This window comes from Zonotrichia albicollis, chromosome 2, assembly GCF_047830755.1.
Source record: "Zonotrichia albicollis isolate bZonAlb1 chromosome 2, bZonAlb1.hap1, whole genome shotgun sequence".
NCBI lineage: Eukaryota > Metazoa > Chordata > Aves > Passeriformes > Passerellidae > Zonotrichia > Zonotrichia albicollis.
Window position 1 is genome coordinate 66,796,668 of NC_133820.1, and position 27,964 is coordinate 66,824,631.

Sequence of the window (27,964 nt, forward strand, 5' to 3'; positions counted from 1 at the left end):
TCCCACTGTAGTCTGTTCCAACCGGACCTGTTCTGCGGCTCTGCCTAGCCAGCACCGTCAGGCCCTCGGTTCTCCCGGAGCGCCCGGCGTCGAGCCGGCCCCGCGCGGCCTGGCCGCCGCGCCACGTGCGGAGCCGCCGTCCGCCCGCACTACACTCCCCAGAATGCCCCGCGAGACGGGGGCGGGACCGGGGTGGTGAGGAGGCGGGGCCAGAGCAGCGAGACCGCTCCGCGATTGGGCGACGTTCGCCCGCCCTTCGCATCACGTGCGCTCGCACGGCCCGCTCCCCGCTCCCCCCACCCCTCTCTCAGTCACTCAGCAACGGCGCGCGCGCGCGGTAGCGGCCCCCCCACTTCCCCCTCCCCGCCCGTTTTCCCCCCCGCGCGCTCGTCACGGAGCGCGTCCCGCTTCCCTCCGCCCCTCGCGCGAGCCGCCGCCGGGAGCCGCCGGAGCCGCCTCGCAGGAGCCGCCGGGAGCCGCCATGGCCGAGAACGCCGCCGCCACCGGCCTGGAGAGCCACCGCATCAAGAGCTTCAAGAACAAGGGCCGCGACGCGGAGGTGCGTGTGGGGCCGGCGGGGCCCCGGCCGGGCCCGGCCTCCGCCGGCGGCCGCCAGAGGAGGGGCCGGGCCGGGCCGGGCTGGGCCGCGCTCGCGGCGGGAGGAGGCGGCGGGGGAACGCCTGAGGGGGGTTTTTTCTTCGCCGTCATGCGGGCGGGCGCGGCCGGCGGGGGGCGGAGGCGGCGGCGGGGGAAGGGTTGGCGCGGCCGGGCCGCCCGCGGGCCCCTCCGCCCGGCTCGCCGGAGCCCGGGCAGGGCCGGCGGGATGCGGCACCTTCTCCTCCCGCGGCGCTCCCCGCTCCCGGCCCGGCGGCCTCCCCGTCTTGCCGCCTTCCCCGTGCCCGGGACTCGGATGGGGCCTCGGACAATGGTGCCGGCCGCCTTTGTGCCGCCCCCCGGGGCGGTGGCGGCCCTTCCGCCGGGACTCGGGGCTGCCCTGCCCTCGGCCCGCCGTGCCGCTGCCGCTCTCGGGGGCCTGTGCTGGTGCCGGGGACCGCTCCCACGCTCCGGTGAGCCTGGTTACGGTGTGCTGTGCTGGCTCGTTTTGTTCCTTGTGCTACCGTGTATCAACCCCTCTTTTCAATTTTTATATTTTATTTTCAAATGCTGGTAGGCGCATCAGTAATGGTTTGCTGGGCGTCTGCGTCTAAATGGGGAAGGAGTGCGGTGCTCGGTAAGGCTGATGGGGTAATAGTTTACTCCCCCGAATTTGAGAGCTTCAGGGTTATTGGGAGCTTATTCCCTAGAGATGTTCCAGAGGTCTTCGAATCAGCGTGTCATTTTCGGACACATCTTCAGCTCTACTCGCAATTGAAAGAGGAAATCCCAAATCTCATGTTTAAGTTTCTGTAATAGGAAAGGAAGGGGGAGGGAGCTCTGAAATCAGGCTAGGATTGAAATCGGCTTAGGATTCGCTAGAGTGAAAACCTAAATATGTGTCAGATTACTTTGACTTCACCTGAGGGTGTTTTCCATGCTTCTGTCGATTTTATCACTTAACTTTTGTAATCGGTAGACTGGAATTTTAGTCCTCTGAAAGCACATTTTGTATTTTAGGAGAATTCACACTTCTGCTGCTATTGTTTGGGTGGAGACAATTTTATGCAGGTCAGGCTTAGCAGCAGCAGTGTCTTTAAGATGACATTCACGGTGTAAAGTAATCTTTAATTTTTATTTAAGTCTGCAACAGTGAATCTTTCTTGCAGAAAATCTTGCACGTAAAGAGTATGATAACTTCAACACTTATGGCTAACATTAGTAAATGTTAGAAAGTAACTAAAAATTGCCCATCCTTCTGTTTAGCAGTTGCTTCTCAGGGTGAGGAGGGGGCGTGGTGCATTTCTTTTTCCCCTTCTCATCCAGTGAGGCTCTCCCTGCTGCTCCTCATTCATTTTGTCCTTGTCTCATCTCTCCGTATTGGTTACCGGCTTTGTTGCTGCTTTCTCAGTCACTGGCCTGAATCCATCAGAGCTCTAAACAGGGAAAGGTTAGGTATGTTCGTGCCTGATGTGAACTGATCTGTCATCCACGCTTGCTTATATTATAAATGCATGCCCGAGACTGGGGGAATTGAATGTCTGCCTCCATCGGGAGGAAGGAGGGACGGGACTGCCTTCTGCCAGACCAGCTAAGGTGGCTTAGCTCTCATTTCCCCCTGAAGGGGAGCGATTATTTTGGAGTAGTGTATTTGCTCTTTTGGAGAAGTATGTCCCTGGGGTTGGCTTCCAGTGTGCTGAGTGATTCCCTTTCTGTGGCTGAGCTAAGAGTGGTGCAGAGCTCCAGTAATGCAGTTCAAGCTGTCGTATCTGCTTGTGACAAGGGTTCAAATCTAGGTAACATATTTCTTTTGCACTAACAAATAGATAAAATGCAGAGGTATTTTAAAGTTATATACCCATGGAGAGATGCTAAAATGAAATATAGGTTAATTTAAAGGACTTTTAAAGATTGGAAATGTTTCAGTGTCTTTCCAAAAGCTTAATTTGTAGTAAATGTCTTAGATTTTCTACTACACCTCCTTTTTGACTCTTTTCTGATCCAGGTATTTAAAAGTTCATGTTAGAAATACCCTTCTGGAGTAAACTTTATCTAACTTAAGCCTCTAAAAGTAAAACAATGTTGATTAAGTTTCGAGTGGAGAATGAATGAGCACAGCAGAGCTATATAATTGCCATTAGTTACTGTGCCTCTCTTGAGGAGCTGGTACACAGACTGACCTGCTGATTGCACAGATTGTCTCTGTGTAGTGAAAGTTATTGGCTCTTCACAAAGTGTTTGTTTTCTAAATCAAATATACCTAATTCCCAACTGTCAGCCATGAAATACACTTGGTTTGCTCCCTGTACTGCAATAACGGGTTTGACATAGAGAACCTGCCTCTAATTTTCTGTGCTCAGCTTTGGAAATCAGGAGGCATCAGTGCTTTCATTGGCATTGATTGACACCGCCTCATTTTGTCAAACTCCACCAAAGAGAAATGAAGTATTTAGAATGATGGCATAATAAATCATGGTCTGATCTCTAGATTATATCCTCTGGATAATGTAGAATATTCAAAGCTGTACAGTCTCAGCATCAGTTTGAAAACAGCGGCGCTTGAGTCACCTTCTGCCTGGAAACAGTCATTGCCTTTGAACACAGCAGGCTTCAACACATTCTTTAGTAATCTTCCTTTGACTGCTATTAAATACTTGAGAGTTACTATTGATCCCCTCTGGGTACAGACTCTTCTGGCAGACCAAAATACTTACTCCTTTAATTTGTACTTAACTCATATTTTATTGCTGGGTTTGCTGGGACATATAATTGCCTTTGCTTTTTCTGAATGCAACTTTAAGGGAAACAAAAGATAAGTAAGTACTTTTGGATTTTGCTCTGCACCTCATGCAACTTCTCATTGTGAATTTCTAAGAGCAGAGGAACAGATGTGTTGAGCAGAAATCAAAGGTTCTGAATCTTTGACCTGTACAGGTTCATTCTCCTTCTTCTAGTTTCAAGTTTGGGTGGAAGTTCCATATCTCTTTGTTGTCTTCCGCTTTTAGGGAGGTAAAGTTGTGGATACTGAACTGAAATTTTGATTTTGAGGTATTAATATTAAAAAAAAATATTTAGCCCTCAGGAAGGATAATAGCAGTATCAAATGCCACAATTTAAGTGTTCTTCACTTAATAGGAGTTTCTGTTCTTTCTTTAATTAGTGAGATTTTTCTATTTTTATAGGTACTGGCCTGTGATTAGCAGCAGACAAAGTTAATCTCAACATGCAGAGCTGATCAGTAAGGAGCCAAGACTCTCATGGCTTCCTCTGGACAAACAGCTGCCAGTTCTCTCCTCACTGTCTTCTGAATTCTGTGTTCTCCTGAGATGTGAAAGAGGTTTTTGAATTGTTACACATAAAATGAGAAGACTTTCCTGTGTTGATTATGGACATGAGTCTTAAGTCTCTGTGATGTTTTTTCCCTAAATATCCAGCACTAATTATTCCAGTACAGTTGAGGCTTCACAGGACAAAATTAAACAGTTGCAATCACTTAATTTGTGACACTCATTGTAACTGTGTTTATTTGTTTATATTGATATCTAAGCTAGCCTAGCTTTTAGAAAACCTGATTTGAACCTTCTGATTTTTGCAGTTCTTCAGCTTCATTCTTTGCTTAGTAACATCCTTCCTAGCATTATTTACTCCTTCAATGTTTTGGATTAGAACTGTTGCTTATTCTTTATTACAGTAGCAGGCACCCATTTGTTGACTCACAGTTCTGATGTTTAAGGTGGTGGATCAAACAATCAGCCCATTTCTTTCTGTCAGGATTAGTCAGCATCCCTGACTAAAACTGAGGAAAAAGTCCTGATGAGCAGAGGTGTTATAATTTGTAGGGCTGTCTGCATGACTTGCTGGTGTTTTTTTGTGTGTTATAATGAGATTGTGTGGTCATGAAATTAGCAAAGTGCATACTAAATTGAAAACTCTAAATGCTCTCATTTAAAAGAAAGCCAAGGAGTGAAAGAAACCCAAAACCTAGAAGGGAGTTATTGTCTTATAAACTGAATAACTTTATGTAAAAACATTTCAATGACTGGGATTAAAACTTCCTTTTTATGTACTTGTCATACCCTTAGTCGTAAGTCAAAAGAAGACAAGTCCTAGATCTTCTGTTGGTTACACTGTAGGGTTATCCTTCTGAGATTTGCTGAGGGCCATTTACCAGAAGGAAATGTGGCCACTGTGTCATCTTTCACCTACTCCTGCTCTATTTGATTTTTAGTTTCTGAAGTGCTGGTCACTGATGTATTTTTCCCAGTTACAGGCAGTTGTGTGATCTTAAAGTCTGTATCACCTTTGGGATCAGGAACTTTGAAGGATACATTTTTATTCTGTGCCTTCAGCATTCTCACCCCAAATGAGGCAGAGGAAGCAAGTGGCCTTAGCCCAGATCTCCATCATCAGCTCTGGCAGATTCAGTGTGTTTACTGTTCCTGCATTGCTAACAGTGAGGATCTAGTTTTTGATGATGCTTGAATTCAGCCCCATTTTTCTATCATGTTGCTATCAATTTTTTGTGAGCACAGGAATGTTGTTCTGGGGAGGCCAGGTCGGTGCAGTCTGGGCATCTGGGACAGGCACAGCTCTGCTTAAAGCCCCGCTCCTGTCAGGTGTCCAAGGCTCTTTGCAGTGGAGGCTCCGTACCTGCACAGTGCTAGGAATAGCGCACATGCTGCTGCCAGCTCGTTTCTGAGCGCTGTCCTGTGCACTGAGGAGAGTTTTCGCTGGCTCCCTGTATTCCCCTCCAAGGCTTCATGAAACAAGCAAGTGTTGTAGCAGTTGTAGAAGTCCTGTTACTCCCAGCTACTTTGTACCAATGCAGTTTCTTTCAAAATTTCACAGTACGGATTGGTCAGCTCTCTGCATTTCATTTGGACACAGGAAAGGATACCAGAAGGGAGTAGGGGTTTAACAGCTGGCTTAGGTGCGTTTAAGGTACTGTGGGCCTGCTGTAAGGTTCACTGGCTTGTTGAGTCTCAGTAGGTAAAGTGAAAACAGGTGTCAGGTAACTTCCTGTTGGGAACTACATGTAATACATGATCCAGTGCTCATGCAGAGTTTTTTAACTCCAGCTGCTTCTTTATTACCCTTCAAACCCAATATATATATACTCTTGGGAGAGCAAAAGTGTACATGTTTGTACCTTGGAAAGAATTACATGGGTAGGAAGTAAGGTACAGATGTGGGAAGCCTCTTAGGTTGCTATTGCTGCAGAATTTTCCAAGCTTTAGTCTGCAAGTAGATAGTTCAACACTGTGAAATGTTCGTGACTCTTGGCAGAAAGCAAACACCTGATAAGTCCATTTAGATGTACTGTGTAGTGTTTTCTATGAGGTTCAAAATCAGTTGAATTCATTGCATTTTAAAAGATTTAAATACACAGATACATTAGGAAATCATTGTTTATTTCCAAAATACCTGTGGAGAATGCTATTTGGAGATGGTGTCTTGTGATGAACATAATCTTCATAAGCTGATTGGGATCTGTGCTTGCTGTATTGAGGCCCAATTATTGCTGTTTGCTGTTGTGATACACCAAGCCTCTGGTAATCTTCCTGTAATTACAGAATTTGTTTTTCTTCATTCTCGTGTATTTCTAACACTATAGCAGTGCCACTGGTATCTCCAGAGCTTCTTTTATGAAAGGATTGATTTTTAATTTGTAGAATATTGAAGTCTGGTTACAGCTGGTAGCAGAGTAACAGTCAGACTAGTTTTAAAGTGTTATTTAACTATTTTTTACATAAGTTCCTTGAGGCCTTTTTGATTGTACCGTTCCAGCACATATCTAAGCAGGATGTTTTGTCCTTTAAAACGGCGTTATGTGAAAAGACAGCAATTAGAAAGCTACAGCAGCTACAAGTAACTGATCAGATTTGTATTTGTTGTGGGATTAAAAGTGGAATGAGGCATCTAATTTATAACAGACTAGAGGAGGCGATGAACTAGTAGATAACGGGTTGGTCATCAAGTAATAAAGACAAATTATCAACTGACCTGATTTGAAAAAGAAATCCAAAACCTGTATCTTTTCCAGTAATAGTCTGTCAGTTGTTTCCAAAATACCTGCTGTGGGAAACTCTGCTACTGAATTGATGTTCCTGCTTACTAACATAGTAGCAGAAACTTGGCTCTGTATTCCATTTCACAGAATTTGATGTAGGTAGTCAGAAGCACTGGTATCTTCCAAAAAGTTATTCCTGCATCAGAACTGTCTGTGCCTTGGAGTGAATGAGTTGCAAAGCTCTTCATGTTTCTTTAATTTTCTGCTCCCTTAGCTTCCTGAGCCAGCCCTTCACATCTGGAGAAGACCAGTGGTGGCTCAAAGAGGTCAGTGTGAAGGGGAGAAGGTATATCTTGTCTAGTGGTACTTAACTGTTGGATTGTTATCCCTTCACAATCTGATTAACACCACTAAATCTGCTGGGGAGGCTCCTTGGCTCACCTGACACTTGTCTCCCTTCTCAGGCTAAGCAAATGTTGCAGTCAGCTTTGAACTTGATTTTGTGTGCATTAAAAGTACAGCAAGTACAAAATAGGAATATATAATGTACTAGTTTCTGCAGAACAGGAGACAAATTTGTATCTTCTTCATTCAAACACCTGTTACTGAATTACTCATTTCCCTCATACTCTGTCATGTCTCATCAGCTGAGGACCTCTTCTTGAGCATTTTTAACCTTTGTTATTGTCAGATTCAGTAACAGGTGGACTTTGGAGGTGGTGATAGAGTAAGTGATTCTCCAAATCTGCTTGGGAAAACAGCTTCCTTTCAAGACTTGTAAGCCTTGATGGAGAGGTGTTTTATTGAGTGTTCCAGCCCCAGTGCAGACGTGCTGGTGTGGAGCACAGAGCTCATCTGTGTGAGGAGAAGGTGGTCAGTCACACAGGGTGCTGGTGTGGTGTGTGCCCAGGCTTTCAGAGGTGCAGCAGGGGATTCCTGAGCAGGTACCTTGTCAGATTTCAGGTTTGCAGTTCCTGGAGTGCCAGTCCTTGCCTTTTCTTAGTCAGCTACATTGTAAGTCAGAAGGTTGATGAAATTCTGCAGAGAGTTGTTGTGTTCTGCTTAGGGAACTGAAGTCACCACTCACCAGCAGATACTCTTTGCATGCAGATTTTTAGCATCAGGGCATCTCACTTCTCATGCACATGTAATGTTAGGTGCAAAGTCAGTGGTAGTGATTTCTCTGCAATAAAAATCTGACTTTCAGCCAGATACAGGAGGCTTTCCACATCAGGAGAGAGTCCTGAAATGAGAGCCCTGCTGCGATTCCTCAGGGTCCTGGTAACCACTGTTTGCCAGGTGTGCAAGAAGAGTCTGTAGTGTTCATAGCACTGATCCAACAGCACTGAGGAGCAGCCTTCCAGACAAGGAGAGGCATTAAAGGAGCACTGACGTGTGCAATCAATGTGATAGCATCTTTTCTTTTAGTGGAAGGATTTGTAAACTGGAATTTTAAGAAACTGAAGGAATCCTCAAGGAGAGCAGTATGATACCCAGAATGTTCAAGTAATATAAGCACACGGATTCTCTTTCTGTCACATTAAAGAGTGAGGTAGAAGCATCTAGAATTTAGGCTACTGAAATGATTAAATCAAAAGGGCAGCTGACAAGGTTCATAAGACTGTGAGATGTTGCTAGAGTGTATTTTCTAGTTCCTAGTGCTCCATCTTCTTCCTGCGTTGTCAGCTGGGTTTGTTGTTTTCTCTTTTTTTCTCTTGCATTTGAGCAGAATGATCTCTTCATAGATTTAATTAGGCAGCTAGCACATGTTTAATCTTTTTTTTTTTTTGCCTTTTATATCTTTCAAAAAAACAGCAAAGAAAATCTGATTTCATTTGGGCCATGTAATAGTATACCAAAAACGTCTGCTGTGGTTGAATATAGCCTAGCTCTCTAGGGACTTGATTTATTGGTTTTTTTTCATGGCACCCTGTGAATGTATGCAAATTGCAATTATATTCTCATTTTATAGATGGAATAACAAAATTTTTTTCCCCAGTTCACAGGGAGGTGTTTATAAATCTATAATGGATTCATAGAATGATCATCCCAGGTACTTTGGTATTACAGTTGAAGACTGTTTACGTATTTGAAAAGGGAGTGTCTTTATTCAAACACAGATTGCACAAGAAGGTATCTGGCTGTATTTAGCCTTGTATGTTTTCTTTATTTTTCTTCCTGCTAAGGGAAACTAGTATAAATATTTGGCACGCTTAAGAATCTCTGGTGTTCTGGTGTTTGCCCCAGAAATCTGTGAAGCCTTTCTGACCAAACACTTAATTTTGTAATGAATTTCTTAAAAGTGGTTATCTACAATTTCTACAATCTACAATATAAGTTTTTACATTTGAAAGTATTTAAATCTTTATGGTGATCTGAAGATCATAATTTTAGTCAGTTGTTTGCACCTAGTTACCATGAAAGATCCTAATTTGGCTTTGCTGCTTTGATGTCCTGTACACCAGTGAATATGGTATTTTGTCTATGAAATATGGCATTAGGTGGTAGGTTTGATTTCTGGTAACATCTGTTAGTAAAAAAATGAAACTGTACCTGAGCTGGTCTTCTAGACTCTTCAGACTCTTCTAGTCTTCTGGACTGTGGAATGGGAAAGGGCTTCCTTGTCTTTTGTGGAGGCAGTCAGGTTTTTCTGCCTGACTAGACAGGTCTGCTGCTTTCCCTGCTCAAAAGGGATGGGAGGGATCCTTGCTTAGAAACTTTGGGAGAGGATTGAAGAGGTGTCATGTCTTAGGCAAGACCAAGGAGTGGTGTTGGTATTTAATTTGTTCTCCCTTAAGGATGGGTTAAGCTTCTCTTTCCAGGAAACTCTAAAGCATTTACTATCCTGCTCATGCAATTTAGTGAAATAACTAATTGCCTGTTTAGAAGCTTGTGTACTGGCAAAAGCAGATTCCTGTAACATAAAAGTCCAAATCTCAAATCCTTGGATTTACTTGTACCTATTTAATATGTCAAGAAGCCTTAATCTTTTAACTTTCAAAAGAAGTATGAATAGGAATCACTTACAATTAGACTATCTTGGTTTCCACTCCTCTTGGTGTTTATTTGGTGTATACAGTATTTAGATAAGGCAGAGCTGGCATCTTTGTGAAATTCAGTATGCCCTTCTCTGTCCAAAAGATATGAGAGGAGAAGAAAAACTCGATGCAGGTGTCCATCAGTTTCTTTTGGCTGCAGCATAAATGACCAAACACTGCATTTAAGTTTTTCAAGGTAGACCTTGTGTCAAAATGGAGATGGCAAGTGACAGCATTGCCACTGCTTTTTGTGACGTTCTGTGGAGAGGTTCCTTGCTCACTTAGGACCCCCAGTCAAAAGTAGTACTTGGAATTAGTTGGTGATCCTTGCTGCCTGCTGGTTTGTGCAGACCAGCTGTTGCACAGTGGTGACTGTATCTGGGGATGCTGTTGAATTACCTGGAAACTTGATTTTGCCTTCGGGTAGAGCCCAAATGGGTGTGATCTGGTCTTTGGTCTGGTGTCAGTAAAAGTGTGATTAACAGTGTTGAGATCTACATCTGAATGGAAGTCCTGTAAAACTTTTGACAGGATATAATGTCCTTGATTCACACAACAGTAGTAACTGGAAATGGACTAGATTTTGTATTCCTTCCTTGAGTTGTGATGTTGAATAGAGAATTCCAGCTTTTTTATTCTATGTCAAACCAGGAGATAACATGTTCATTGTATTCTGGTATTGGTGCAATTTGTGTTGAATGCAGCCAACTTGCTTCGAGTCCAATCTCCTGAAGCTTGTTTGATAGTTTGTACTTGTAAAGTGGATAATTGGTATGTGGGAATGAAAACAGGAGTGCTCACTTCTCCCTTCTTTGCTGGTTGTAGCTCAGTATGGAGGTTGAACAGTTGCAGAGAGGATATCAGGACCTTGAAAAATATCCTTACAAAAGAGCTGGTAATAAATAAACATAGCAATTGCTTTTCTCCTAAGATCCTTTGGAGCAGTAGAAGCAGACAATGTGGATGGGCAGCTCTGTCTGCTTCCACAGGGCTTTCAGGTGGGTCAGCAACATGAGCAATAACAATTGGAGGTTTGTGGCTTTCAATATTGGCATGAGAATCTGCCTTCAGTGAGGCATTACCCTCCACTAAGTAAAAGAGCTATAGTAGATCTCTCTTTTATCCAGTTTGCTGAGGCTAGCCATGTTCAGATACCTGAATTATCTTGCCACATACTTGTTAACAGAAGGCAGCTGGGCTTAATTTCAGGGGCCCCAAATTGGGGATTTTACAAAAAAGTGTGGCATCTCCAACTGCAAAAGAACTAGTTTTCTTTTAGTGGCCTTTATTAACCCTGAGGAATATAGGTCCCAGACAAATCATGGCATAAGATAAGTAAGATAAGACAAGTAGCATAAACACTGCACTCTGCTCTTTATGTACCTAGTACTGTGTTAAATGTTAGAAGCCAAAAGGAAGATTTAAAATATTATGGTCCTGCAGCACACAGGGAATCTCAACTAAGTTTTAATACCTTCTGCAAAATAATAGACTGTTTACCTAAAAGAAGAGCGAATACCTTTTAGGTCAAGTAGTAATCAAACAAAATAAAACTGTCTTGAAGTATCAGATCAAGGTACAGATAGATTTTAAGTTTGTTTGACTGCTTTGTACTGTGGAATCCATGCCCCCTGCCTGCATTTTTAACTGGGTTAGCATAATTTAATGTGGAGCTATGATGACAAAGCCAGAAGTGAAGTTGTTCTAACTCTGTAGTCTATACAACTGGGAAAAATTCCCCTTTTTTTTTTTTCTTAGAAGGACAATTTGGAACTTTATATAGGAGCACTTGGTAATTAGGTAAGTCTCAAAATTAGGCTTGGGGAGGAAGTCTGCCTAGAACACACACTGGTTAGGGGAGAAAAGATGGGTAATAATCCATGATGCTGGTGAGTAAGGGAATAAACCTAGCTAGAAGGGTTAATTTGGACTAAACATTTGGTTTACTTGGTGTGGATGTCAAATCTTTTTGTTTGTCCAAAAGAACGAGATGGAATTGGTGTACAGAGCATCATTGTTTTTAATTCCTCCAATTGTGATTAAATAGTTGCATTCAGATTATCATGATGCTATCCCAGAATTCTTCTCTCCTGTATTGTGAGATACTTGCAATTCTTGGAGTAAGGGATATACACTTTGAAGGGATATGCACAAAGTGAACAGGTAGAACAGCAGTGTCACCTCCTGTCAGTGTTCTTAGTCTTTGTTTTTATCTGAAGCCGGCTGTTATCAGAACAAGTAGAATATCATCAGTTTAAGCCTCAACTTTGCATGTACTAATTATATGTCTGTGCAAATTGAGAATATTTAGCTTCTGATGTTAACTAAAGATAGACAGCTGTCAATCTTAATCATCTCATCCATTGAATACAAACAAGCATTTTGATGGGGTTTTTTCCTGCCCCAAATCAGCCTGGCTCCCAAGGCTTGTGCATTTTCATGTGCATTGCAGTATTTCATACTTTTGAAGAGGTGTCAGGGAAGGAATAGGGAAAAAAGGCCAATAAAGCAATTTCTGGGGAAGATTGATGTTTACTTCATCTATACAAGCATCACCTTTTATTGTCTTACACCTGCACCTATGTTGTGAAATATAAAAATTGTACTCAAGGATGTGCTCACATGCAAGAGGGAGGGCATTAGTTACATCCAGTCCAGCTGTTGGAACTGGGCCAGATGTGTCTTTCAGTTAGGGAGGTGGAAGTAGTCTAGAACTGACTTGCAAATGCTAAGCTGCTTGGGCTCACTGTATGTTTTATCAAGCTGCTTTACTAACCCAGCTATGTGTTCAGGGTAGCTCTTTCCTCTAAGCATGTAACTTCTGATTTTCTGAGACCTGCTTCTGTCATGTTGAGAGACAAAAGCAGAAATAAAGAATTTAATGATATTTGTAGATTCAGAGAAATTAGAACTGGTAAGTGAATTTGTTCTCTCAATTTAATAGCTGAATTTTCAAAAGAATTAAATGCACATCTTACTAAAGTTCCCGGAAACATAACTTGTGTATCCACAGGATAGCCAAAGCTGCCATTGAGGTGTGGTGTTCATCTTGATGCCTTGAAAGGCTGCTCAGAACAGAGGCTAGAGAGAGTTAAAGGAATAAAGTAGGGATTTATTAAAAGGCCCTCAAAGGATACACCTTGTGTAGTGCAGGAGCCTGGCTGTGCCTCCACCCAAGGTGGACACTGGGCCACAAATTTTCACACTTTTATAAGTTCTGGTCCATTTGCATATTGGGATTAATTGTCCAGTTACAGCTTCAGGTTATGCAGTCCCATTCTCCCAGACTGCTCTCCTCAGTTTGCTGCTGTTAACACTTTTTGGGCCTGAAGCTGCAATGGTGCCCTGGTTCTCAGGCTGGATAAGGATTGTTTTGTCTAACTAAACTGTGAAGAGAACTTGCTAACACTTTATATGAAGTTCAGAGTTATGTACTAATGCAGTACAGAATCTGAAAAATATGAAAGCTAAAACTTAAGGCCTGAGTCTTGTCAAGATGGTGCTGGCTTTCCCACTACCATGGGCTAGCTGGAGGCTGGCCCGCAGGAGAGTGGGGGTGGGCAGCTGGCTGGCAGTATTGACATGCTGCCTGGGTAAAAACATCTGCTTCCTCCCTCTTAATTCCTGATGGCTTGTGGACTGGCTTGCTGAAGTTGTAATGGAAGTGGTCTAAATGTGTTGATTAAATGTTGACCCTGTTGAGGTATCCCACGTAATTCCCACTTAGTGAGGTGGATGCTCAGGATGAGCACCAACTGAGCTCCCTATGTTGTTGTTACAATGGTAGATAGATTTTTAGTTGTAGATGCTGGTTATGCTTTAATCTTCCTTCTGACACAATTGGTGTAGCTAAAAGTAGTTAAAATTGTTAGAATTCATACCACTTACTGTTGCAGCATTTGATTATTTTTTTCTGTGCAGCAAATCTAAATTATTAAGCACTCTGTACATGAAACTTAATTTTTAATTTTGTTAAAGGATTCTATATCCCAGTGTACAGCTAGTCAGGAGGTTGGGTCATTACATTTCATTTTGTATCACCCACATATTTAAATAGTTTTGGTTTGCTGATTTCTGCTGTAACTGGGGATGAAGTAATCTTACCAAGTGTCCAGAATTCTGTGACTCCAGAAGTGATATACTCGAGGGACTTCAAAGTGTTTATAGTCAGTTAAGACTGATTTTTAGATATGAAGTAGAAACTTAAAATTAACCGAAACCCTAAGACTAGTTTTCGTCTTTAATTGTGGATGAGATTTAGTTGCTTAAAGTAGTAACATTGTTTTAAAACATTGTGTCATAAATGGATGATTACTCTGTCTGCTTTGTCTAAGGTGTGATTTTTATCCTTTTGGATTAGCTTGATTTTTTTTTTTTCCCCTGCAACCTTGTATAACTATAGTAAGGTTTGGATTTTTGTCCCGTTTCCTCCCCTGCCCCCATACACCACTTTATGTATTTGCTACAGGGGAGTTGGAAAAATGTTATCTTGTTCTCATGTACAAGTACAGCTGATTGGTTTTGGGGTTCCTTGAAATTTTTTTCTTTTTTACTCTACAGAAGCTATATGGGTTGCCTTTTCAAGTAGTTTAATGTATTATGCAGTTAAATGGCTTTTATGTTAAACAAAGGCTCGAAAAGCTTGTTGGACTTCATAGAATCTCAATGTTATTGAACACTTGAAAGTAATCCTTTTTTCCCAGAAAGGTCTGCATGGCTCGTGGTAGGGCACCAAGTGGCAGTGTGACAGGAGTGGTATTGGCTCTTTAGCATGTGATGAGCAAGTACATCCTGAAATGAACAGGGCCAGGAGACTTCTCCTTTTTAATGCTTTTATTAAAAGCGATCAGCTCAGGATTGGGCAGCTCGGCGGGGCTGCAGTCCCCGTCGTGTCTCCCAGGGCGACTCGGAGGAGGAGGAGGATAAGCACAGCGCTGTCCACCAGGGGCAGAGCTGGGGATCAGGTACTCGTGGGAGCCTTTTAGGGCGTGATGATCCCATCCGATGTTACTTTTCCCGGCCCTGTCCCCCTCAGTCTCGGCGCTGGGGACGACTCCCTTGGTCAGGGCGAGAGGGGCTCCGAAGGTGTTCCGTTCCGCATCTCTGCAGGCTCAGCACTCGGCTCCTCACGTCCAGACATTACTCCAGTCTCTCAACTCTTATTTGGCTCGTTGTTTTTGGGGTTTTCCCAGTACGTTTGGAGCCGAAGTCACCCACAGCATGCTGGTCTTGGAGTCACTTTGCATAACCCCCCCCCAGGTCTCTTCTCCTCACTGTTCGGGAAGGTCCCCGCCCGTTACTATCTGAGGAGGGCATTACCTCGCCCCAGCCCGGGCTTTTACTGATACAAAAACAACCATTAACAACAACCACCCGTAATTACCGTAACACAGGCAGCAGCCCAGCAGTGATCGTAGCTTTTTTCTCACAGAAAAAAATTAACTGAATTTTTGTTCATAGCACATCCTGTGCACTCTCATATGCAGTTTCACAAATGGTACTTGTGCAGTGTGTATGGTTTGGTAAAAGGCTTCCAAATATTTGAAAAATAATTCTTTGAATTGCTGGTGGTACAGCTTATGCTGATAATTCTGGATTTCAGAGGCCATTGATTTTTGATATCAAGAGTTCCATGCAGTTTTGTGTTCTGTCATAAAACAAGTATCAACTGAAAAATAAGGAAGACATTTCTCTTCGCCTCAGGTGGCTGAAACTGAACTTTTGAGTTTCTTGTCATCTTGTTGAGAGATCTGAAACATTGATCTGATGAGTACAGCTGTATTCTGTGTTCCTTCTGCCCATTGAGTGTGTCAAAGGCAGTTTTACAAGGACTGTAGCATTCTTTTCCTCTTTTTTTTCCCTCAAGGTCTAGTGTCTCTTAAATCTCTCGTCTTTTGTCAGCTTGGCATTTCTGTGTTTTGTATCACAGTGAAACAAAGTTCCCTTGCAGCCCTTAACACAGCAACCCTAATGTGTGCAGTGATTTTCTTCTTTGGCATATGAAATTAATTTCAAATTTGAGGGAACTAAGAATTATTTTTCCTTCAAGTGGAAGGTGATAAGGAGTGATTCTTCATAGGTAACTGTGTCTGACTTTGGAAGAATATTCAGAAACTCAGAGTAGAAGTGAAACACTGATTTATCCAACAACATCTAACAGATCTTTTGGGGTTTTTATGCTTTATTTTATAAAATAACCAAATGCTGAGGAATTTGAAATTAGAAATACTGCTTGACATCTACTTTGACTTGTAACAAGACTTAAGAGTACTTGGTGCATTACTGTGGTCATGTCAGCCTGTCAAACATACTGGTAAATAATTGTTCCTTACATATGGTGAACTGGTGAGAAGAAATTTCTTGTTACAAAAGCCTTATGAACTTAAGTCTGCCTTGAGTCATGTATAACAATTGGGGTGTGATGTTGTAGCACGGCTTGATAAGTGCTGTGTTCTTGTTTCTTACTGCTGACTGGCAGTTATTCGTTTTTACTGTTTGCACGTAGTGCACGGCGCATTAATACCTTGTGTTTAGGGTGTCCTCATGGTTCAGATGCTGCAGCTGTCATCATTTTGTGATTTGTAGGATTTTGCCTGTGCCATATTTTCCCTGTCTGAGATTTGGAGACTGTTGTTTTTCTATCCAGTGAAACAGTTCAGCCTTAGCTTGGGGGTTAGTGTTGAGATGTGCTGTTTCAGTGTTCCATGAAGTTACTTGTTTGAGCACATTATGTTGAGATGTGGTCATAGTCAGAAGCTGTGGATGTCAAACCCTGTTTTAGATCCATTGGTAACCTCTTGCTTGGCTTCAGCTGGTGTGGTATCTATGAACTTCAGCAGATGTCCTCCCAGCCTGGAACCTGGGAATGAATCCTGGGTTAGGTTGCAGAATAATTTCATCTCTTCTCTTTGTCTTATCTGACATGTATTAGCTGGGGAAAATCTTTAGCCTTTCTACTAGGATATCAATCCCTTATAAATACCTCTCAGTCCCCTACATGCTGGGTCTTGCAGGTTGTGTAAAAGCATGTTATTCTGCTTACAGTGGTAATGATTCCTAGAAGGGAGACTAGCAGTGGTACTTAAGACTGCTTCTTTTATATACTATTGCATTATAATATGTGTGTCTCTTCTGAGGCTGTTGGAAGGTGCTGATGACCTGCTGTATTTCTAAAATGGTTCATCTGAAACACAAGCTTTAAATACTTTCAAGAAATGGCAAATCAGGACAAAAAATTATCTGAATCATTAAGGTCTGGTTTTTGGGGAGTAAAATCTGGCCTTTGTCAATCTTCCTGTCCTATCCTGTCCCACTCTCCTCACTTCACCCTACCTGATAAGATTGGATATTGTGCCTTTTGGTCTGCAGGTTTTAAAATAAAACTTCCAAAAGTCCAGCAAGAGTATGCAGAATATGGTGCTATATGTGTACCTGCATTTCTTGTAGTTGGGTGAAGCTGAAATATATTTTAGGTCTTTCAAGGCAAGGATGACTAGATTGTGGGCATTCAGAGTCTTACCTTAGAGCAGTCTGTCACTAGTGTATCAGCACCAATGGTAAAGAGGAGAAAATCAAGCTGGGCAACAGTCTGGAGAAATCCCCAGCAAGAAGCGTGAATAAAATTAGGTAATCAAGCCAATGGGAAGTGCATTCATATGTTTTTCATGTCTGTGATTGCCACAATTGGCAAGTATGAATTAAATGGAATCCATGGGATTAAACTCATTGATACGCAGTGGTCATGTCATGTGTCAGGGACACAAAGTGTTGGGTTAGCAGTAGTGTCAGCAGACTTCAAGCACGGAGCACTGATCATGATCCAGCCATGGCAACCAAGTTTAACTGCCAGAATGCACCACAGGCTCTTTGGGAACTTCAGTCCCATGTGCTTGTAGGAAGCCTCTAGCCCCAGTGTTGTATCTTGGTGATTCTGATTCTTGGTGATCCTGATGACCCTGACAAATGGACTTTTTAAAAAAAGATGCTGTGCCAGCAGGAGAGCCCTGGGAGCACTAAGACTGGGAGCCCTTAGTTTAGTGGGGGGCACTAAACTGTTTAGCAACAGTCATTGGTTCCAACTGGTATCCCAGTTATCCACCTGTACTGCCTTTAAAAGGAGGAAGGTGAAAAGTACCAGAGCTGCTTTAAAGAGAAAACACTTATAGTAGGTTTAAAATGAAATACAAAAGAACACCTAAAAGGATAAAACCTAGGTAATATGGAGATTGCCTAAAGAGTACTAGAGCTCAAAAAATCTGTGGTACTGGACAACAAAAATGTCTTAAAAGGTGGTAACTTTTTTAGGAATATTTCTAAAGAGTGGTAGCTCTCTAAATGAGGAAAAGATGGGAGATTTTTGTACATTAAATGTGAAAATTGTGTGTAATGGAGTAGTGAAATATTTTGAAGATCAACTTGATAAAAAAGAAGAAAGAGTAAAAAAATATTGAGACAGATTTGTAATAGGGTAGGATCAGACAGGATGAAGTAATGGAAGCATGAAACAAAGATAAAACCCTAATGGAAAATCTGAGTGAGTGATTTGCCCTTAGAAAGAAGCTTGGAGTCTTCCCAATAGAGACTTTATGGCTGACTCTTGAGTAACTGTCTTTAGTCAAAATATTGTTCGAGAAGGTTTTAGAGTAAATTGATGGAATGAGTAGTAATGTCTTGCCTGGAACTGCCCTGTATTTGGGTTTTTTTCTAAACCAGAAATATCAAACTGCTGAACTGCTGAGCACAGCATATAGTGTTCCTTAAATCTGCTCTGCTTCCAGAAGAGTGATAGGTGATAAAAATGTTATCATTGTCTTCTAAAGAACTTCAGATTTAGTCTCTCTCTTTCTCTGTTCAGTATAACTATTCTAGAGTATTCTTGCATAGATAAACGAGTAAATTGCAGGTTGGGAGCAAATCTAAAAGTAAATTGTGCCTTGCATCAGTTAAATCACTGTGACTTCAAATTTGGCATGTGCAATATTGGAGTTTGGAGAGGAAAATTCTAGTGGACATTTAAGTTGAGTGATTGTGATAGGGTACACCTCAAACTCAAAATTTAGGATGAGTAGGAATAAAAAGTGAGATTTTAGGGGAAGGTGGGATGGTGTTGCTAGTGAAAAGTTCAGTAAGGAGTTTTGGTGTTTAGAACACAGAATGATCAAGAAAAGGAGACTTTACAGCATTGTTTAGTTACATTTTTTATTGAAATGCAGAGTTACAGAGTCATGGAATGACGTGAGTGGAAAGGAGCCTTGGAGATCCAGTTCCAATCCTCCTGCCATGGGCAAGAATGCCTTCCACAAGACCAGCTTGTTCAAAGCCTCATCCCACTTGGTCTTGAGCAATTCCAGGGTTGGAACATTCACAACTTTTCTGGGAAGCCTGTGCCACTGCCTTACCCACCTCACAGTAAAGCATTTCTCCTAATGTCTAGTCTAAAGCTGCCCTCTTTCAGTTGAAAGCCATTCCCCCTTGTCCTATCACTCCATGCTCTGGTAAAAAGTCCCTTTCCAGCTCTCTTGTATCCCCCTTTTGTACTGGGAGGCAGCTGTCACGGGGAAGAAATGTTAAAAAACTTCAGGCTATGTGGTGTTCTTAAATTTGACACAGCTATTAAGATTATTCAAATATAAAGTTCTAATAAAACAAGAAATTTGAATGACTGGTCTTGCTAGTTGCATATGATGACTTCTTGGGTTCTTTGTTCAGACAAACGAACCTACACAGTGCCCTCCCATTCCCCAGCTATCCAGTCCCTATCACACTGAGCTGTTGCAGCAGGCTCAGATGGTCACAAGTATCAAATGGTTTACCAAAATGATGAGGGGGGAAATAACATGCAGTTCTGGTGGATGCTGTAGTGCTGGTGTCCTCTGACAGTGATGAGGACTCATTTTGTTTAAAGTAGTAGAGTTCAACCCTGTAGATGTAAAAGAAGAATTTTGTCCATGTTTACATGAGTGAGCTGGTTAATCAAGTAGTAGGCAGGAAGACAAGCCTTTCTTACTCTCAAGTGAACCCAAGGTAATGAATTTCATGGAGAATTTGATGAATTTCATAATGAAGACGAGACAGCTTCAGGGAGACCTCATTGCAGCCTTCCAGTACTTTACAAAAAGGAGGGAGAGAGGGTGTTTACATGGGCAGGTAGCAAGAGGACAAGGGACAGTGTTTTTAATTGAAAGAGGGTAGGTTTAGATTAGATGTCAGGAAGATTCTTTACTGAGGGGGTGGTGAGGCACAGGTTGTCCAGAAAAGTTGCCCCATCCCTGGCAGTGGTCAAGGCCCGGCTGGATGGGGCTCTGAGCAGCCTGGTCTAGTGAGCAGCACCCCTGCCCATGGCACTGCTGTGCAAACTGGCTGAGAGCAGTGAAGCTATTGTAGTTCTGTCCTGTATATATTCATGGTGTGAAATCCGCTCATTTTTTCTATCTGTGTTTCATCTTTAGCATGTTTGGAAGCATGGTCTTCCATGGTTTCTTAGGTGGCTGATGGGGAGTGCTGGTGTTTCCTGTTTATTGCTGGTCTTCACTGGTAACTTTTTTGCTCAGGGAGTTATTTGCCCTAACTCAATAGGAACATGATAGTGGCAGTGAAGGTCAGTAGGATAGGACATAGGAAGTATTTTAAAAGGCTAATTTTAGTTAGTGTGGGTGATCTTGCTGGACTGCCAGCAGTCATCCAGTCCTGTTGAATTGCATTCTGATGGTACATGTCTTTTCCACTGATAGTTGAATGAACCTAAGGAGATTGCCTTCAGTAGGCTAAAATACTTGTTCAGTTTTCTGGTCTCTCTTGTCTGAGAGGTGCAGCAGCATTGTCAGGAATGCATTCAGAGTGTGCAGTATCTGTAAGGAGCTGAGATGCTTGTGGGCTGGTTTTCCTTTGTAGTGTTTCAGCTGCAGATCTTAAGCAGACTCAGTACCATTGTACTACTTTGTTTCCTTTTTCTGCAGTCTTGTTGCATAGAGCTCAGTCATGATTGATTTTGGCCAGAGAACTGGTATAGGTTATGTGTTTAGGTTGTGAATGCAATTATATGGGAATATGAGATTGTCTGATATGAGAATATGAGAACCTGGATTTTCTGCTGCCTATGGTCTGCACATATAAACACCTGGAGAGTCATTTCAGTGAAAACACCTGGAGAATCATTCTAGTGAAAACTCCATGGGGAAGTTGATATTTTGTACCTTTGGGATACTTCTTGTGGTAAAAGCTCTCTGTAAGGTGTATGATAAAAAAAAACAGAACAAATCAAACAAACAAAAAAAACCCCAAATGAAGCAAAACATCACAAAAACCATGTGCATCCTCCTAGAAAAGATTGAGTTATAAATTATGCACAGTTTTCCATGTCTTTTGATGAATAACTGCATTTTTTAACCTAGAAACAGCTGATTCCAAACTGGATACGACTTTCTTGACATACTTTTTTTTTTTTTGAACAGACTATGAGAAGACACAGAAATGAAGTTACAATTGAATTGCGGAAGGTGAGTCTGCTTTTCTTTATCAACTGTGTTGCTTTGCTAAAAGTGCTCTGATGTCTTAAATAAATATTTTCCATAAGCTTTGCTTTATAGCCCCAAACTTATACAGAAAAGGTGTAAATTTGGTAAATACTACTTGTGGATTCTAATTTATTTTTCTTCTCCAATTTGTGAAGCTCAGTGGAACAGAACAGTACTGCTTTACTCCAGTGTATCACTTGGAAATAATCCATATTCAGTTTCTGTACCAGTTATTACAGTGGAGCTCTCAGCTGTTCAAATGTTTAAAATCTCTGAACGGGAAAAGGGAGAGTTTTAGCATTTAGAAAGTGAGGTTGTTAATTTATCTTGTTTTCTGAAAATTATTGCTTCCATGCTGTAAAGGGAGTTAATTTGGCGGTCAGATTTTGGCTGTACTGGGTAATTGTCAGTATGGCTGGGAAGATCATGAGTATGAGAGCTGATCTAGTTTACTGCTCTGCCTAATCAGAGCATTCGTTGCACCCTCATCTTTCATAACTCTTCCTTTCCTGCCTTTCTCAGCATCTCAGAGAGAAAGGTAAACTTTTATTTGCTTTTGGGTACCTTCAGAGTGTTTGAGGACTTCATACTGGCCCCTTTACCTTTATCCTGTTGAGACAGATTCAGTTCTTCACCCTTTTCTTGAACACTCTCCTTCCTAGATTTGACTTGTTGCTGCTTCATGGATCCAAATTGCTCGAATTTTTCTGGAAGTGTGGAAATCTGAAAGGATGCAGGCTGCAGCTGAGTTTTAAATGGCATAGTGAAAACCAGTTCCTGATACTGTTTTCCTCTTTATAATAAGTATGTTGTTGACAGGCACACAGTCTGTGTATGCTTTGTACACTTCTGAGAGCACCATAGGGCAAATATAGTTATTTTGTTTTTTTGTTTGCATAGTTGAATAAATGCAGATTTTTTTTTTTTTACAATTGACTTCTGTCTCCTAAATTATATCTGCTTTTTCCAGGCTTTCCCATTCTGTTCCCCAGTATGTTTCCAGGTTTCTCCAACTTGGTATAACCTGTATTTTCTATTAGTTTCATTAATGACCTGATAAGTATTTGGTTTGAATATTCTCAATATAGCCCAAACTCCTTTTGGTCTCCCATTTGATGCTTATCTCCAGTTTGCCAGTTGAATCCTTGACAGTTTGAATAGTGCTTGCTTAGAAGTGCACACTCATCAAATTCTTATTTTTTCATTATTTGCAAACTGAGAAGACAAAATCCCTGCTAAAATCAAAGTGAAGGGTTTGTAAATAGAAACTGTGTTGATGGAAATTAGCTTGACTTTTGAGAAATTTTGTCTGCACTTAGCACCTGATTATGTAGGAGCAACCAAAAAAATCTTGTAATAGTATTTTCCTGGGATCCTTCTGTTCCTCTTGGAAAAAGGGACTTTGTTTTTTCAGCTCTTACAGAAAAACTTATCTATCTCATTACAATATAAACTATAAATGTTTCTAAGATTCATCCTGAGACTATAATAATTAGTCAAAGAAATCTAATTTGACCCAGAAGACTGGAAAATGATCAGCAGTGGAAGTTTATGGTGACATGTTAGAGGCCTTATTTGTTCAGAAATGGTGTAAAATTTGCTGTGTAACTGTGGAATCTGTACTGGGAAAAGTCATTCATTGCACTTGGGCAGCCTGTGCCTGCTAGCAAAGCAAACCTGTAAAAGATGGCTTAACTAATGCAGCATATCCTTATACATCTTGTTAAATTGAGATGGACTGTGAGCATTCCTGTGCAATCTTGGAAGAGAACTTTGCAGTGCAAAGTGAGAGTTTTAATTTGAAATTAATTCTTATAATTGGTTTTTGTAACAGATCACAATTTCAAGGCCAGTTTATTACAGAAGCGTGGTGGGGAGCAAGTCAGACACTTAAGGCAAGATATTATCCTGTGTGGAAGGAATCCAGCATGTGCCAGTAATATGTGAGTGAAAATGAGGAGGAAGCCTATGAGCTGCCAGTGACTTCTCACTGAAACCTGCACATGCAAAGATCAGTTACACATTTAGAGGAGAAGCTGAGCACTGGATGTAGGTCAGACTGTAAATCAAGAGTGAGCAGCAGCTGCAGCACTCTTAAATGCAGGAATTGGTGTTCTTGAGTGTTGGTTCAACATCTTCACTGCAGAGACCAGAAAAAATCTGCTTTAATAATAAATTCAATGTGTGTCAACTCAGCTGGTGCTAGTGGGCAGCTGGTTTACAGTTGGAACTCTGTGGCAGATGAGATTCTGTGCCATTGCTTCTGGTACAGAATTGAGACTGAAATGTTAAGGGATATGTTTTATCAAGTTCCAGCAGTGGAAATAATAAGTTGTAATATCATTGCTTCAGTCTTTACAGTTCACACTGCTGCTGTAGCATGAGTATGCCAAAATCAGGAAAATTTTGGCATGACCTTAGTAATCCACTGGTGCCTCTTCAAAGGAAAGGGATGTGTTCTCTTCATCCCAGCTACCCAGATGCTGCATGTACACCTGGCTTTGAAGAAAAGAGGCAAATTGAGTGTATTCTTGCTCTGTACAGTAGAAGCACTACACAGTCATGAGTTTGTCTTTTGAATCAATGTGAATATAAATATTAAATGAATGGATCTGATGAAATTGCTCACATCTCTGTTTAGTAAGATGGAATAAATAAAAAATCATGGCTTTGAACAGTAGTAAACAATTTCTGCATGCATCAGTGTGAGGTGTTTATTCTCTTGAAATTACAGACATCAAGGTGCATTTGCAACACATTCTGTATTTCAGGAATATGTTATCTCTATTCACTGTCTTCACACCACAGCTCTTACTCAGGAAGAAACTATTTTTTCCCCTGCTTTTTATTTCTCAATCACTTATTATTTGTTTAGGAATTTAATTGACAAAGATTAGCAAAGCCATCTGACATGAAAAGGTAGCAGTAGTCTGGCAGATTCCAGGTGGAGGCGTGGGTTGACATCATGAGCCAGTCAGATGACACTCCCCAGGGTCAGATGCCCTTTTACTGATTCCATATTGGCTTGGTGTCCTATGCATTTTGAGAATGGATCTGCTACATTTCTGAAAAGATAGTCTTGGTCTCTGATTATATTGTTTGTGCAGCAACAGCTCTGAGAGCTTAAACAACAGCCATCTCCCTTTCCTGACAGATAACAGTGTCAGTTCTGATACTGTAAGAGTCAGGTGATAGAGACTGCATCAGGATGTAGAATATAAAGCTCTTCAGTGCAGTGTCTTGGTGAAGGCTGATTTAGAGTGTTTATCACTTGGTTTCAGCATCCCAAAAACCCGAAGGCTGCTCTGTTAGTAACAGAGATCCTGGAATTAATTGGCTTAGTCTGTTAGTCTCAATCTAGAGGAGCATGGTGGATTTGGTTTAAGGTTCTATATCTAAATGAATCCTGTAACTCCATTGCTCTGAGACATCCTGGCTTTCTCTGAAGATGAAGTTGGCCTTGGGCCACTTGTGTGCCTAAAGCAAGGCAGTCAGTCCTTAGCCAGGTCAGTGATACACACGGTCATTGAGTTAGATGTCACCCTTCAAAGGAAGCCTTAGCACTCCTAACTTCAGCAGAAACACAGGATATTGCCCTGCTAACTGGAATCCTAAGAACTTCCATGATCTCTCACAAGGTTTATTTTTGGCTTTCTTGGCCAACTCAGCTGCCTCTGAGGGCTCACAGACATGAGCACGTGAAAGCTTTAATTGCCAATTAAGTTTGGTGCAAGGCAAAGCAATTATTTGCTAAATAAGTGGCGGATTAAAGAGTCATGGGCATATGTCTTTTTTTACCTCTTTCCCTGGCATACTGTCCTTGTTTCTACTCTGATCTTTCTTAAAGATTGCTTATGCCCATGATAGCTCCTAAATAAGGTAGAAGACTCTTTGAATAAAGGAATCTGTCTTTTATGTTGCTGGGGGTGCTAGGGTGGAAAAAATATTTTTCTGATTCTCAGTAAGTCTGAAACTCCAAAAGAAAAAGAAAGTACTTAGTTTCAGGACAGTAAAACTTGTATCAGTTAAGTGTCTTTTCCAGTTCAATGTGTATGTATAGCTTTTCTTTTGCTGTAAAGAACATATTTTAGTACATAATATAAGTCTGCCAGTTAAGAATTACTACAATGACAGGGACACTGAAGCACTATTAGTATGCTCTTCTGGAGGCTTTCCTATCAAGTGTTAGTAGCACAGATTCTTGGAAAAGAATTTGCATTTACTCTGCCTCAGCTAACTCATTTAAAAAAAATTACCCTAAGAGGAAAATTACATTCCTAATGGATTCTTTTAGAGGCATAGTTGAAAAGGGCTATGAAGAAATTCTTTGGAGATTTGCTTGAATCTTTGAGTGAGATCTTGCTGTTCCTGGACCCAAGGGGTCTCAATCTTTGCAATCCATGCTTAGGCCATACACTGCTATCTACTTGTTTTTAGTCAATTTGCTCCTTTTCTGAGACAGATGAGCACTAACCAAACAGGAACATTATCATGGCTCTCTGTTGTCACAAAGGTGAATTAGCAGAACTCAAATGTAGTGAAGCTGCCTACCTCTTCTAACTGTGTATCTGTAGCTAAATCTTTATCTGAAGAAGAATCTTGGAATCTCACTTGGGCTCAGTGGTAGCTTAAAAGGGATGTCCAGAAAACCTGAATCTACCTCCATCAGTGGCTTGAACCCTTAGTCTCTCCTTGGATGTAATTGCAGAGGCAAGAGCTGCTTGTTGTCATCTGTGAGTATATCTAATACTGGCTAGCATTAGGAACTCCAATTTTTAATGTTGAAATGTTCTTGAAGTTCTGCTTTTTGTCCTCAGAAGACTCAAACATAATAATGTTAACTTTAGTCCCTCAAGAACGTCTACTGGCTTCTGAGCTCCTATTAAACTTTCCCCTGACTTGAAGAAACATTTTGTAATGGTATTTGTTACCTGCAGGCAAAGATTTTCTTGTTAATTTCTTTTCCCTTTTAATCATGGAACCTCACAACAGCTGGTACTCTTCACAGAGCTTTCCTGCATGTCCAGTGCTGAAAAATATGTAGAAATTCATATTTGACACCTTTCCCAGTTCTGTTAGAGCATCCCATTGGCCATGTCCCCTAGTACCAAGTTCAGTGTAGCACAGAGCTTTTATGATGTTCCCTTTACCCACAAGGAGTCTTCTGTTAAATTGTGTATTTGAACATTTGAAACTTGCTTGTGTTAGTCTATATTTTTTTTAATCCTGTGTCTATCTTCCAAGAAGATAAACAAAAGAAATACCAGAATCTGCAGGACTTGAATACTTCCTGTTCACGTAGCTTGACCATCCCACTGTCAGTGAAGCAAATGATGGGCATCTGTCATAAAAACTGGACAAGAAAGTGCACTCCTGGTATCACTGCTGTTATCTATTCATTTGGCAAGTTTCCCAATGCCCTTTGTAGGCTGCTGCAGTGGGATCTCTACCAGCATGTTGGCAATACTTAGAACCAGCAGTCAGCACCTGTTTATGAGCTTCTGTGCTTACTGTACATAGTACACATGGTTCAGGCAGTGTTGAGGATCCTCCCTTTAGAAGGAGACCTGCTGCATTTTGTTTGTGACAAGGTTTTACCCTTCATCAGAATTCTACTCTGATGCTTGTACCTTGAAAGGGCTCTCTCCCCAGGCTTTGAACAGGACAGCTGTGTCCAGGTGTGTTCATTTGTCTTCATTTTCACCACAGGAGCCTGCAGAAGGGGCCGGTGCTTTGATTTAGGCAAAACCTTTTTGAGTTTGCTACAATATGTCCAAATACCAGCATTTTAAAGCCGTGGCAGGCTGCAAATCATCTTCTTTTACCTTCTGTAGGAGAGTGATTGGCCTGTCAAATTACTGGAGAGAGCATTTTACTTTTCTAGGGATTGGACACTTTTGCAGATGGACAACAATATTTCAAATAACCTTAGAGACACTGTTTAGAACTGAAAGGTCTCATGAACACTGATTTTTTAAGAAATACTAATTAGAATAGAAACTTTTAGTACTTCTCAGTAAGTACTAGCCTCTCTGCCTCAGGCTGCTGTGGAAACTCTTCTATATTGGTCCTGTTGTTTTTCAACAAAAACAGTTTCAACAAAACAGTTGTTTTTCAACCCAGCCACCTGCAAACAGTGAGTAGTTACAGGAACATTGTTACTCCTTCTTTCTTTCCTTGGCTGAGGTAATTGTGTGTGGAGCCTATCACACCACATGACTGATGGCCTGAAGACATTGCCTGCACTCCCAGAAATTGTGGCATTATTCTGTGGTCAGTTGTATCCTGTGAAGTTTCATTTTCTCTCTTAAGGGGGTGTAATATCTTGGCCTTAGAATATGGACTGTTACTGGTACTTGTTTTGGTTAAGGTTAACAGTAGGAGGCATTCTGGGAGGTGTGCTCATGGTGCTGAAGGATTGGATAGTTGGATAGTTGTGTGTGCAGGTATGGAAGGCTTACTGGAACAGGAGAGGCTCTTGTTCAGCTCAGTGACTGGTGTGGGAAAATCAGGTAAATACACTACAGGTCATTCTGCTGAAGCCATCAGTTCATGTGTTCCTGCCTGATGCACTTGGTGTGCATGCACTGCTTCCTTGGTGCTCAGCTGCCTGCTCCTTGCCATCTTCCTGCTCTGCAGATGCACTTGCCCACAAACTGCCTGTGCTGCTTGTCTGTGCTGATGTGCTCCGTGTGTGCAGCCATTGGGGGCCAGTCTGGGTGGTCTTGTGCACTCTTTGAGCACCTAGGTTCTGTTCTTACAGCTTGACAAAAATGAAACTATGCTAGGTCTGTGAGATACTGTCTTCT

The 27,964-nt window shown here is 41.7% G+C and overlaps 1 protein-coding gene across 2 annotated transcripts in view; it reads left to right on the forward strand.

The window, feature by feature from the left end:
• The first annotated feature begins 350 nt into the window (after window positions 1–350).
• KPNA3 (karyopherin subunit alpha 3) overlaps window positions 351–27,964 on the forward strand; it is a 48,569-nt gene continuing 20,955 nt past the window's right edge. The window contains exons 1-2 of one of the 2 annotated variants that reach the window (XM_074535413.1): window positions 351–559; window positions 21,093–21,137. In XM_074535413.1, coding sequence (XP_074391514.1) covers window positions 482–559; window positions 21,093–21,137 — 123 coding nt within the window. In that variant the 5' untranslated portion in view covers window positions 351–481. Of the gene's footprint in view, window positions 560–934; window positions 1,068–21,092; window positions 21,138–27,964 lie in introns of those variants that run through there. The other variant, XM_074535414.1, reaches the window with a different exon arrangement.